At 41.9% G+C, this 12725-nt stretch overlaps 1 protein-coding gene across 2 annotated transcripts; it reads right to left on the reverse strand.

Annotated features, from left to right (window-relative positions):
* Positions 1-6301: 6301 nt before the first annotated feature.
* Positions 6302-7900, reverse strand: LOC138050676 (uncharacterized). 2 transcript variants are annotated; one of them, XM_068896983.1, is made up of 2 exons: positions 7803-7900; positions 6302-7694 (listed from the first exon to the last, which is right to left on the reverse strand). In XM_068896983.1, the coding sequence occupies exon 2, from the start codon at positions 7626-7628 to the stop codon at positions 7050-7052; it is 579 nt and encodes a 192-aa protein (XP_068753084.1). In that variant the 5' UTR covers positions 7629-7694; positions 7803-7900; the 3' UTR covers positions 6302-7049. The 2 variants fall into 2 exon arrangements, with proteins under 2 accessions (XP_068753084.1, XP_068753085.1); XM_068896984.1 differs by having other exon boundaries at positions 6302-7684; positions 7803-7877.
* Between the last annotated feature and the right edge of the window lie 4825 nt (positions 7901-12725).

A 12725-nucleotide genomic window follows, 5' to 3' on the forward strand; every position in this document is an offset into this window, starting at 1 on the left:
AGGATAGAGGAAGACAGTAAAAAAATATACATTGGTCAGTTCATCAAATTGCCCAATTTTTTATTCCCGCCTGAAAGATTTTAGAAAAGTTTAGGGAACCATTTTTGGCTTGGAATTAAAGGAAAGTAGTTTATGGTCTATAATGCAGAAAATGTTACTGTTGGAAATGCCCGCTTATTCTAAATTCACTTAACAGAGACAAAGAATCTTTTAACGTTTGATTTGACATCGTTACCCACATTAGGTGCGGTTACACACACACCATGGTAAAAGCCATTTCCCATGGTAAATTATCCCACGAGGTGAAAAGAAATCTTATGCAATTCATTGGCGGGAAATTTAATCACAACTTCATCAGCATTGTGATTGGCTCTTGTACCTCAGGCATCAAAACACCCTTCCAACCTGGGTTTTGCTAAAAGCGGGCCCGCGGCCCGCGACGGCCCGGCGGCCCGGAGGCCCGGTAGCCCAGTCCTGATTTTCCACAGTTTTTTTATCCAGCGGTAAATCCACGCGAATGCACAGATCTGCATCGGGTTTGGGCGTGCAAAATGGACGACGGTGAGTTTGAATTCGTTTACCATTTTAATCATTTGAATCCTTGTTTCTGTTTGTTGTTGTAAACAGACGAAAACAACAGAGAATGACAACGTTTTTCACTTAGCAACATGCAACGAAAGAAAGGATCGAAAAGGATTGAAATGATTATTAAAATGGTAAACGAATTCAAACTCATCGTCTTTCATTTGCGCGCCCAAACCCGATGCAAATCTGCGCATGCGCGTGGATTTACCGCTGGACAACAAAACTGTGTGGGGCTCCGGACCGTGGCGGGCCGCTGGCTGGGCCGCCGGCCAGCTTTTAGCAAAACCCTTCCAACCTACCACGTTAAATGTCATGGGCGCTTCCTCTCATCTATTTGACGTATCCTTGGAAATTTACCATGGAAAATTTCCGTCTGCAGCTTTGTGGTAAAATGGTCATTTAGCGAAGATTCTCTATTCACCAACTAATTTAATTATGTCATAAATTCTTAAATGATGACAAAAATATCCAACTACTAAATCTTTTCGTTTCTTTTCTTCTTTTTATCTATTTTATCAACAATGTAACAAAAAATACCTTGGTTAGGGTGGAGGTTCTATTCCCGGGGGGGGGGGGGGGGACTAGCATATGAAAGCGTCGTCTCGCTTTGGGGTGTAAATTTTGGATTTTGGTCTCGCTTAGGGTGTTCCGGGCAAAGCGCCAATATTTTATGCCACCAAGGTCTCGTTTAGGGTTCCGCGAAGTAACACAGAATTACGCGAAGAGAAAGAGAAGTCAAATTTCCTTTTAAGTTTTCTTTTTAGATAAAAGCATTCAATGATTATGCCTTTTTATCATTAAAACTCATTGCGTGTCGTATTTTTGTGTTTTTAAACGGTCTCTTTTAGGGGTCAAAATTTTCTTAAGCCACGCCTAGATTGGTCTCCTTTAGGGGTTAAATTCAAAATTTCCGACGAGCATCCCCGTCTGTTTCATATGGGAGTCCCCCCCGGGGTTCTATTACTTGCATTTTTAAAGGAGATTCTTAAACATTGACCCTTTGCAGCAGTAATGGCTTTAATGTGCCATGATTTTATAAATTACAGGGTGTTTAGAATGTAATGTTTGGCATTTTACACTGTAATGCAATTTCAGGAATTTAAACATTTGAAAAATAGTTATAATTTTGTTATGTCATTCATACCGAAACATGTTTCATATTTGTTTTTATCATAATTCAACTTTATGATTATTTATTTCATGTAGGCTACTTATTAGATAGTACATTTTAAGAATATTTCTCCCTTAGCTTCAAAATGAAGTCCGATATTTTATTCCTACAACATTTTTTTTGTTCCTTTGTCATTTTTGTCTTGTTAGGTAAAATGAGAAATCATATATATATTTTTTGTTTTTGAAGTTGTCGAATGTTGAAGAAGATTGGTCATTACCTTTTTTGAGTTGTTAAATACATTCTGCTTCCAGACGACATTCGAAAGTCCACTCCAATCTTTTCTATACTTCGTTTATTTAAAAAAAGAGAAAGCCTGGGTTCCGCTATGGCGGCTTGACAGACAAACACGCAGTAGGTACTGAACGTCTACTGAATGTTGAGTTGAGTTGTTTATAGGGGCATTAAATATATTCTGCTTCCCAGAGTAGACGATTGAATATTCTTGACATTCGAAAGTCCACTCCAATCGTGTGTATATGGGGTTTACTTAAAAAGAGAGAAAGCCTGGGTTCTGTTATGGCGGCTTGACGGACAAACGTATACTGGGTACTTAATGTTGAACGCTCAAGTAAATGCCTCGTTCCCTCCCGTGAAATGAGTTTTATATGCGTCAAGAAGAGTGACGATTCTCTGATAAGCAATGGCAGTCGCTATGATTGTCACGAAGATGCTCTAAGCTGCAAGGATTCACTGTTTTGGGTTTATCTCGGCATCTATTTGGGGAGAGGACAAAACGTGGAGCCCTACTCCATGGAGTACCCTATGGAGTACCCCTAAAAATCATTTATTGGTCAAATTCAATACTTTATCAAGATGGTGAGGTATTTAGATGTACATACCTTTTGTTACAGTTCGATGCAGTTCACGAATTGGCCGCCATCTTGAAGTTTCGTGGGTATTTCGTGTATCCCTTATTATAGTGTATTTTTAGACAAATATATATAAAAACCGTGTGTATCCCTGCATACCCATTCAGGCCCGTGAATGTCCATGTATACCCCTATGGAATGGATTGGAAAACTTTATTTGTATGCGGTTAGATTACAAATGGGTATGTATAGGTATACAGGGGCATACATGAGTATATATGGGTAAACAGGGGCATACATGGGCATGTGTGGTCATACACTCTATACTACAGTGGTGTATATGGGTATATTATGGGTATACACGGGCCTATATGGGTATACAAGGTCATACAGAGTTGTATGATACACACAAAAAACATACACTACAATAAGGGATATATGAAATACCAACGAAATTTAAAGATGGCGGTCAATTCATGAACTGTATCGAACAGCAACAATCAGAGAGCCGAAAAGCTCTAAATAAATAAAGGTAATGTGCATCCAAATACCTCACAATGTTGATAAAGTAGGTAGTTTGACCAATAAATGATTTTTAGGGGTACTCCATTTAGATACTCCATGGAGTAGGGCTCTGCATTTTGTCCTCTCCCATCTATTTGGGTTTAGTTTTATTCGGAGGTGAGATACAGCTTCAATAATATTACGGGCTAATTATTTCATTTTGGCCCACTTGCTGGATATGAGAAGTCTGTTCAATATTTTTAGAGCTTGGAGTGCTGCTAATTTTATAAATAAATCGACCTTTTGTTCTATAGTTGGGTGATGGTTTTGCTCTTAATTTTCCTCAGCTCATATTAGAGAACAGTCTTGGCGAAAGGAGGACTTTGCACCCTTAGTTTAACTTAATTAGCCTCCAGAGATTACCAGTCACTTACAAAAGTAAAGGAAACAGAGGCTAAATTGCAGAATACCCCACAACACTAGCTATTCTGCGTAGCTCTTACAAATGGCTACGCATGCAGAAATGGGTTCGATTTATCAATATTCAAACATGGCTGGGAGGCTTTATGGACTTAAATTTGAATATTTTGTTTAGAAATCTCCCTTGAGAATTGTGAGACAAAGAACGCAGAATCTTAGCCATGCCTGAATACTGATATATCGAAGTCGGCCTATTGCTTTCATATCTACAGTTATTAGGCCAAGGCACTTATTTCAGACAGGTTAGCTTTCAGTTATTGTAGTGCTTATTAAAAATTATTAGGGCTCAAGTAACTTCACTGGATTATGAATAATTATAATCAATATACGCGGCCAAATAGAAAATCGACTCTTCAAAACACACGCTCAGCGGGCCGCAAAAGACTGACAGCGGGCTGCTAATGCATTATCAGCCCTACAGCTGATTGGTTCTTGCTTCAACTTTGTGATATGCCTATTATTTATACACGATTTTACGCATTTTTTCGGTGATGTTAAATAAGTTCACTGGACTGAGTTGATTCTCTAATAACTTGTTCAATCAAAACTTACATGATGATTTGAAGTGACTCACTTAGCTTGTATTATTAAAACTCGCATTCTTGATATGATTTGGCCTTGTTTATTGATAATAATGATAATGACATGACTTTTTTTGGGAATATTGTTTATTTGTGCCCTTGTAGTGTCATTTGCTTGGGCCGCAAATGACACTGCGCGGGCGCAAGTAAACAGTATTCCCTCAAAAAGTCATGTTATTCCCTTATTAACAACGGAGTAGCTGCATAGACACGTAACCACCTTCCCAAGAACTTGAGTGAATATTTATGAATAAATTACAACGCAGTAGCCACATAGACGCGTAGCCACCTTTCAGAGAACTTGAGTAAATCATCAAGAAAGGTACCACAGCTGACACAACCCAAACCTTAACAAAAATGCTAACCTTAGGTCTAAGTACTATGCTTTTACCCATTGACACCTAAACCGGCCAAAACCGGCCGCGCGCGATGACCCCTGAAATACCTAAACCGGCCAAAACCGGCCGCACAAAATGGCGTCTTGATCGGAGTTGATCTTAGGCCTCTACCCAGTCTCCCTTAGGAAATCTAAATTTTTTGTTGTTATGGAGATTTAGAAGGATAATTGACCAATCATTTGCCGTGTTGTGAGCATATTTTGACAGCTGATAAGAGACCCCACAAGGGCTGGCTTTTTGCCCTTTCGATCGCGCGATCAATTTACGCGAAAACAACAGCCGATGCGCCAGATAGCGCACCGAACGATGGGGATATTCATGCTTTTTTTTTTCGGATTCGGAGGATCTAGGGATCTAAGGGATCTTTTATGGTTTTCCTGTAAGAGGAGGGGATATTAGAAACAAAAATTTTGATTTAGATGGCTTTAAAAGTGACGAAGAAGACGGTGAAAACCTAGAGACCGATGATAAACAAGAAGCTCGCTGGAATGATCAGCTCGATAGTATTCAAGTTCCAGATTTCGTGGCAGCCGCTGCTCGGTATTTCGTTTTAGATAATCAGAATGAATTAAATATTTTTCCTAGTTTTCATAGGAGATGATCTATGGGAATTAATGGTAAACGAAACGAGTAGGTATGCCTGTCAAAAACTGTTAAAACCCCCGGGCGCATTACCTTTTTTCATGGAGTAAGCCGCGCAGAATTAAAGGCCTTCGTAGCAATTAACGTCATAATGGGCATTGATTTGCTCCGGAATTTAGCTTTATATTGATCAACCGATGGATTTTTTGCAAATAACAAGTTTTTTTTGTCCTAACATAAATTGGTAATCGAAGGAATTTTCACCTTCGGCATACCTCGGAAGATCAGTGTCTTCAACAAATAAATCAATCCGATCGTGCGTTTATATTCCGTAAATGCGAGAATACCTCCAGCGATTTTCTCTGTTGGTTTTCTTGTGTTTTGTAAGTTATCTTTCAGTGAAAGTTTTCGAAAGAGCACTTTTGTACACAATTTGACCTTGTTTGTTCTCTCATGAAACATGATAGTGATCAATGAACTAAATTAATCTTGCGGTTTTGTGCACGTGTATTTCGACAAACAGAAAGCTCCTCGTGAAATTTTGTTTCGGCAGCGGCGTTTGGGCATAATTTTTGCACTTATACCTGCAAGAAAACAAAGCGATTGGAATAAATTTCAAGAAATTTTTATCCATTGAGTGGTTAGATTTAACTGTAAATTGCACAAGGCATATTTGAGTTATAATATATATTTTTCAAGCGCTTTGTTTAGTTAGCGATCAAAAACTTTCTTGAATGCTTAACGCGCGCTGCTTCGAAAATTCTACCTTTACATTTTCAGTTGAGCCTTAGGACGTGTTTTCAATCACTTTTTAGCAATATTTTTACATCATCTGGAAGTTCACTGTTTCTTCTTCAAGGTGAACTTAATTCTAGAACTCAGTATCTTGTGTACATTTACTGCGCATATGGTTTATTTTTAACGCTCGCTTTCCAATGCAAAACCTCGAAAATTTCCCAAGTTATCTTGCCTAACAAAACAGCGCACGCGAACGAATCATTGGGTTAAGACAATGTTTAGGCCTAAGGTTAGCATTTTTGTAAAGGTTTGGGTTGTTTCAGCTATGGTACCATTCAACCCCTACCCCCCACCCCTGGAATAGTAATGCCAGGTGATGATGGTGGTAGTGGTGACAATGATAATGATCATTAATTTGAATGTCATTTGCATTTATTGCATAGATAGAAGAAATGTTAGTTTTCTGAGAAGGGAGAGTTCAGTAGTAACTCAATATGGTCAGTTAATAAGTACAAACCAGATGACATGTGTTTTGGAGCCGTTTCTCGTTTCTGTATGATTCCATGAGATGAGCTTTACAGCATGTAAGCTTATGTACATAAGAAAGATATTTATCTGTTAAGCCTGGTATTCACTGGCGGTGCAAGCACAAGAGCACGTATTTCACAGTGAAAACAGGTAATGCAAGCATAAGCACAAGTGCAAGGATCAAAAAATTTTCCTTTTCACTTTGCTTGTGCTAATGCTTGCGTTGTGTGAAAACAATCACGGCATACGCACAAAGACATTTTCTACACCTGTGTATGGCCAATTAAAGCAGTCGTTCCAGATTTCCTGTGTCCGAGCATTTCAACATGACAGAGGCTGCGACTGATTTTGATGAAAGTTATGCCTATGTCAACGTTCGTTTTCATTTGGCATATAAAGCTGCTTACGCTTGCGTTCCTAGAGAAAACCAGGCTTTACGTATTTAAAACTAAACTTGGCAGCTGAATTGTAGAATACCCGCCAACTCATTTGCATATGAATGGTGTGCAATGTGGTAATTGCCTCGTTCTTCACACGATGCCGCTACTGTACTTGTTGTTACTCCTATTTAGATATAATGCACGTGCCCAAAGTTTCGTTCCTAAAGAGTCAAGACTTAGTTCCTCCAATTTCGATCAAATTAGAAGTGACAGCGCTGTCTCATGAAAAATCACACGGCATTTGACGATTTGTATTCGACTGTCTGTGGTCGAGGGTATCGCGGCTTCCAATATCGGATGACAGGGATAAGCCCCCAAATAATATCAAACAACCCAGCGCAGACAAAGGCGTAACCAAAAGTTAGTCCCAAATCGGTTCCTCGCCGACGAACAGCCAAATTAAATATCAAAGAAAGAGCAATACCAATGAGCAAAACCACAAGACCCCCAAACATGATCTGCCATCCACGACGGCGCCAAAACGCTGAGAATTCTCGCCCAGTGTTCACGTCTACTCCATCTATGAAAAGACGAAATCCTCCGCTGAAGTTTGTCCAAGACAAGGAATTGAACATCAACAAGAAGGCATGCCCGTCTTGTTCCCACTCAAATTGCCCACCAGCACAACAGAGAGGACTGCAAGGGTTGTACTTCAAGCCGTGCTCCTCCATCTCTTGTCCATTCACGTAGATGCGATATTCTTCGCAAAAGCAGCCGATATTTCGAGTTACCTGCACAGTATACTGTCGATATTCAGGACCAACTTTAAGGTTTTGTGCCCACGTGCATGTTGTTTTACGGCAACCCATCGCTTCGGAAGTTCAGATCGTTTCGCTAGGTACTTAGCTCGAGTCGCAGCTGTTCACTGAAAGAAACTGTCAAATCAATCTTTAAATTAATTTTTATGAAACCAGCTTCTTGCAGTCAAATTCAAATTATCTGCGGCTTTTTTTAACCCAATAGGAATCGAAAAAGTAATATACCTTATCCAGAAGTTAATAGTGGAAATTTTACCACTCCCAGTCGACGCCTTACAGGGAGATGGAGGTGGAGTAATGATCTCCAAAGGACTGTCCTCCGCCCCCACAGACTCGCCTTTATCGGAGTTATCAGCGGTTTTACCACATGAACGAGGCTACGGGCTGGCTAAGGGGTCACTTTATTCATTTATATTGGGCAAGTATCAACTTAAAGTTTTCAAATGTGCAGCCGACCATTAAGCCCGTTTTGCATGTAGTTTTAAACAAAAGAAAATGTGCCTGCAGGCTCAACTCCAATAAGGACTATTGTAGCCTTACTCATCCCTTGAAGGAAAGGCTGGAGGAGGGGTGGTTACGGTTACACGTAGTTTGGCACGGTGACCTTTCCCCTGGTTTATTCCCTGCATAAAGATAACTCAACGACTCAGACAACTGGCATGCAAATTCAGGCGTGAACAAACCTTGAGGGAGTAATTCGCAGCTAATACAGCTAATAAAACGTCGAGGGATACAATTTTCTTTCTCACATGCCCGGAGGGTGTAACAGTATCTGACGTCATATGTTGTTATGTGACTCAACGATTTCTCACGCGCTTTGATTACGTAACGTGTAATTTAACACGTGTAATTTTGCTCGGGATTTTTAGTAACGGCTGAATAAACCTTTTGGAGTTATACTTTGAGCCAATTTTACATGGTGTCAGAAGTGGGATCATCGACTAAAAGGTCAGAAAACTCATTAAGACTCAACAGCAGAATTCAAGAACGAAATGAGTGATCTAATAGGTTTTGAATCACCGAGAATTGACAGGACTCCAGGACCGGATTTACCGCAGAGGTTCAAGCGTTTTCGACAGAAATGCGAATTTCTATTTGATGGACCACTCAAGGCACGAACCAACGAGCAGAGATGTGGATATGTCCTTCTGTGGACCGGCGACTACGGTCTAGACTTGTTCATTGTTCAACACTTGGAACTTGAGCAGGGAAGAACAAAGCAAACTCGACGAATACTGGAAGCGATTCGAAGAACATGTGGAACCCCAGTCCAACCACATACTCTCCGAAACCTAAAGCAGAACGGACGGCCCCTTGATGATTTTCTGACAGAGGCCAAGCTGTTGATTCAAAACAGTGGCGGCTACTTGTCCGAACTCCACGACGAATTACTGAGAGACGCGCTCGTGTTCGGCGTTGATTCCGACGTCGTGGGAAAGAAATATATCGCCGAAGAAAACGACGTCACACTCAAGAAAGCCAGAGAAGTCGCTCGCACTGATGAAGCTACCAGGCAACAGCTCCAAGCAATGACAAGCGAAGCGGATACAACACACGTCAACTCACTACACAGAGCCAAAGGCAACACTAAAAGTAAAACCAAACAAAGAGGTCCGAGAGACGACAAAGCCCGGAAACAAAGAAACGACAAGCAACTATGCAACCGATGCGGCAATGAGTCCCACGCGGGCGACAAAAAATGTCCAGCTAACGGTGTTGAATGCCACTATTGCCACAAACGCGGTCATTTCAGCAAAGTTTGCCTGAAAAAAAACCAAGTACACAAAGTACAAAACCATACAGCCGGTAAACAAGAAAACAACTCCGACTTGAGCGATAATGATATGTTCCTGGGATCACTGACTTGAGGTAGACAGTATAAACAACAGCAACCGCAACAAAGTCTTCACAACAGCTGAGGTCACTGTTAAGCCCTACTACAAAAGAACTATCCCGATAGTATGCAAATTAGACACAGGTGCAGAGACTAATGTAATACCCAAGACAGAGTTTGACAAGATCATCGCCTGTCCAAGCGACAAAGCACTTGGACCACCACAGATCCTCACAGCTTATGGTGTCCAAAGATTGAATACATGGGTACCTGCCAGCTATTTATCCACCACAAAGATGGGATAAAGGAAGCAACCTTCACAGTAACCAATGTACAAGGAACCGCCATGCTAGGACGTAAAACATGTGAGGAACTCGGGTTTGTTACCATCAACTGCAGCATAGAGAGTACCCCACCGCTAACCAAGGAAACCCTTCTTAGCAGCTACCCGGACTGCTTCGAAGGACTAGGAACATTTAAGGACATGAAACCTTACCATATTACGCTTGACCCGGCAGCGGTTATACACCCACCGCGGTCAGTTCCAGTGCACCTTAAGGACCTTTACCGAAAGGAGCTAGACAACATGCTGAATCTCGGTGTCATCACACCTGTTGACAGGCCCACCGACTTGGTCAACAGTATCGTGTTGAGTGAGAAGAAAACCGACAAAGGAGAAGTCACCAAGATCAGAGTCTGTTTAGACTCCCGAGACCTGAACAAATGGGTCAAAAGGGAACATTACCGTCAAAAGACAGTTGATGAGGTGGTGACCGAGCTCAATGGCGCTAAGTTTTTCACCATTGTGGACGCAAGGAAGGGGTACTAGCAAGTACCACTCGATGAAGAGAGTTCCTACCTCACTACCTTCAGCACGCCATTCGGCCGATATCGCTTCAAACGTCTCCCATTTGGCCTTGTTGTTTCACAAGACGTGTTTCAAAAACAGCTCGACACAGCATTCAAAGGTCTCGATGGCGTCACCGGTATCGCTGATGACCTATTTGTGTATGGATCATCTGAAGTTGAGCACGACAGAAACCTGTCCAAACTCATGAAAAGAGCAAAGCAGAAGGGCGTGGTATTCAACAAAGACAAAGTGCAGTTCAAGTGTAATAAAGTCAGCTTCTTTCGACACGCCTGGACGCCACAGGGAGTCAAATCTGACAACAAGAAAGTATCAGCAATCATAGACATGAAACCGCCTGAGGATGTCAAGAGCCTACAGAGTTTTCTTGGCTTAGTCAACTATCTGACGAGATATTCCGGACCGGCCTGGCTACGCTATCAGCACCACTGAGGGACCTGACCAAGAAAGACAAAGTGTACTCCTGGGGACCTGAGCACTACCGAGCCTTCACCGAGGTCAAGAAGGAAGTCTCATCACTCGGCGTACTTAGGTACTTCGACCCGTATGCAGAAACTGTCATTCAAACTGACGCCTCGCTGAAAGGATTAGGCAATGTACTACTGCAAGACGGAAAGCCTGTATGTTATGCCTCTAAAGCCCTCACCGAGACCGAACAGCGATACAGTAACATTGAACGTGAGGCACTTGGCGGCATCTGGGGACTTGAAAGGTTCCATTATTTCATTTACGGCAAGTCCTGCACTATCCACACAGATCATAAGCCGCTGGAGGCGATCTTCAAGAAGAAACTAAGTAACTGCCCTCCAAGATTACAGAGGTTTGTACTACGAGCTCTAAAGTCCTACGTTACCGTGAAGTACGTTAAGGGAGCCGAGGTACCCATTGCCGATGCCCTCTCCAGAGTATCGCCACAGCCAGCCCCACCCGAAGGAGAATTCCCACAGTTAGACATCCACCATATCACAAGGAATCTCCCAGCATCACCGATAAAGCTTCAACAGATTCGCAACGAGACAGCCAACGACCCAACGTCAAGCAAACTCCGAGAAGTGATACATGAAGGGTGGCCTGCGACCAGAGAGAAATGCCCCGAAACACTCCACAACTACTGGAACTTCCGCGAGGAACTCACCATTGAGGATGGCCTCATCCTAAAGCAAGAACGAATACTCATGCCTACCACGCTCAGGCCTGACACTCTCAACACCATCCACCATGGACATCTCGGACAAGAGAAGTGCCTTCTACGTGCCAGATCAGCAGTATTTTGGCCGGGCACCACCAAAGATGTCACCAACCTAGTCCAAAACTGTGCCATCTGCCAAGCACATCAAAGAAATCAACAGAAGCTTAGCAGCAAATCCTATCCTACAGCCTGAACCACCCTGCTACCCATGGCAGATACTTAGCTCAGATCTGTTTGAGTTCAAAGGAAACCAGTACCTTCTGATATCTGACAAGTACAGCAAGTTTCCAATCGTTAAGAAGGTCACCGAGTTCCTTGAAAGAATGCCCCGGGAGGAAGCTGGGAAGATTGAGGAAACTGTTCAAAAGGCAGCATTAGATATAAATCCGGCAATGGAAGCTTTTGCATGTGGATCTTACCGCAGAGGAAAGCCTACTTGTGGAGATGTTCATAGTGTCACACCCCGATGGCAAGTCTCATGCAGGTGTTTTGCCAAGACTTCTGGAAATTCTCAAATCATCAGGATTCCTTACTGATGATCTAACATTAGCAGAAAATGGGGAGCAAACAAAGTATCTTGGCTTAGTGTTTGCAAACTTCCTGGAGAGAATACAAAACACAGGCGACTTGACATTATTGTGGTACCTTACAATGAATGGGCGTGCTCTTTATTGTACTTTACAGGTTCTGATTACTTCAACAGGTCAATGAGACTTCTTGCAAAAAAGAATGAGATGTCTTTATCAGAACACTCATTTAACACGGGTGTGGTACGGAGGGGAAGTGAAAAGATTTTCGAAGGGACTCCTCTTCCTGTGTTTAATGAGAAGGATGTTTTTGATTATCTTGGGCTTGAATACCGAGAGCCACATGAGAGGGACTGGTAGTGGAAGAGTTGTAAAGGGAATCGCCAATCTGTAAAACAATTAAAGAAAGGATAGAGGAAGACAGTAAAAAAATATACATTGGTCAGTCCATCAAATTGCCCAATTTTTTATTCCCGCCTGAAAGATTTTAGGAAAGTTTAGGGAACCATTTTTGGCTTGGAATTAAAGGAAAGTAGTTTATGGTCTATAATGCAGAAACTGTTACTGTTGGAAATTCCCGCTTATTCTAAATTCACTTAACAGAGACAAAGAATCTTTTAACGTTTGATTTGACATCGTTACCCACATTAGGTGCGGTTACACACACACCATGGTAAAAGCCATTTCCCATGGTAAATTATCCCACGAGGTGAAAAGAAACCTTATGCAA

This window comes from Montipora capricornis, chromosome 6 (assembly GCF_036669925.1).
Source record: "Montipora capricornis isolate CH-2021 chromosome 6, ASM3666992v2, whole genome shotgun sequence".
Lineage (NCBI taxonomy): Eukaryota > Metazoa > Cnidaria > Anthozoa > Scleractinia > Acroporidae > Montipora > Montipora capricornis.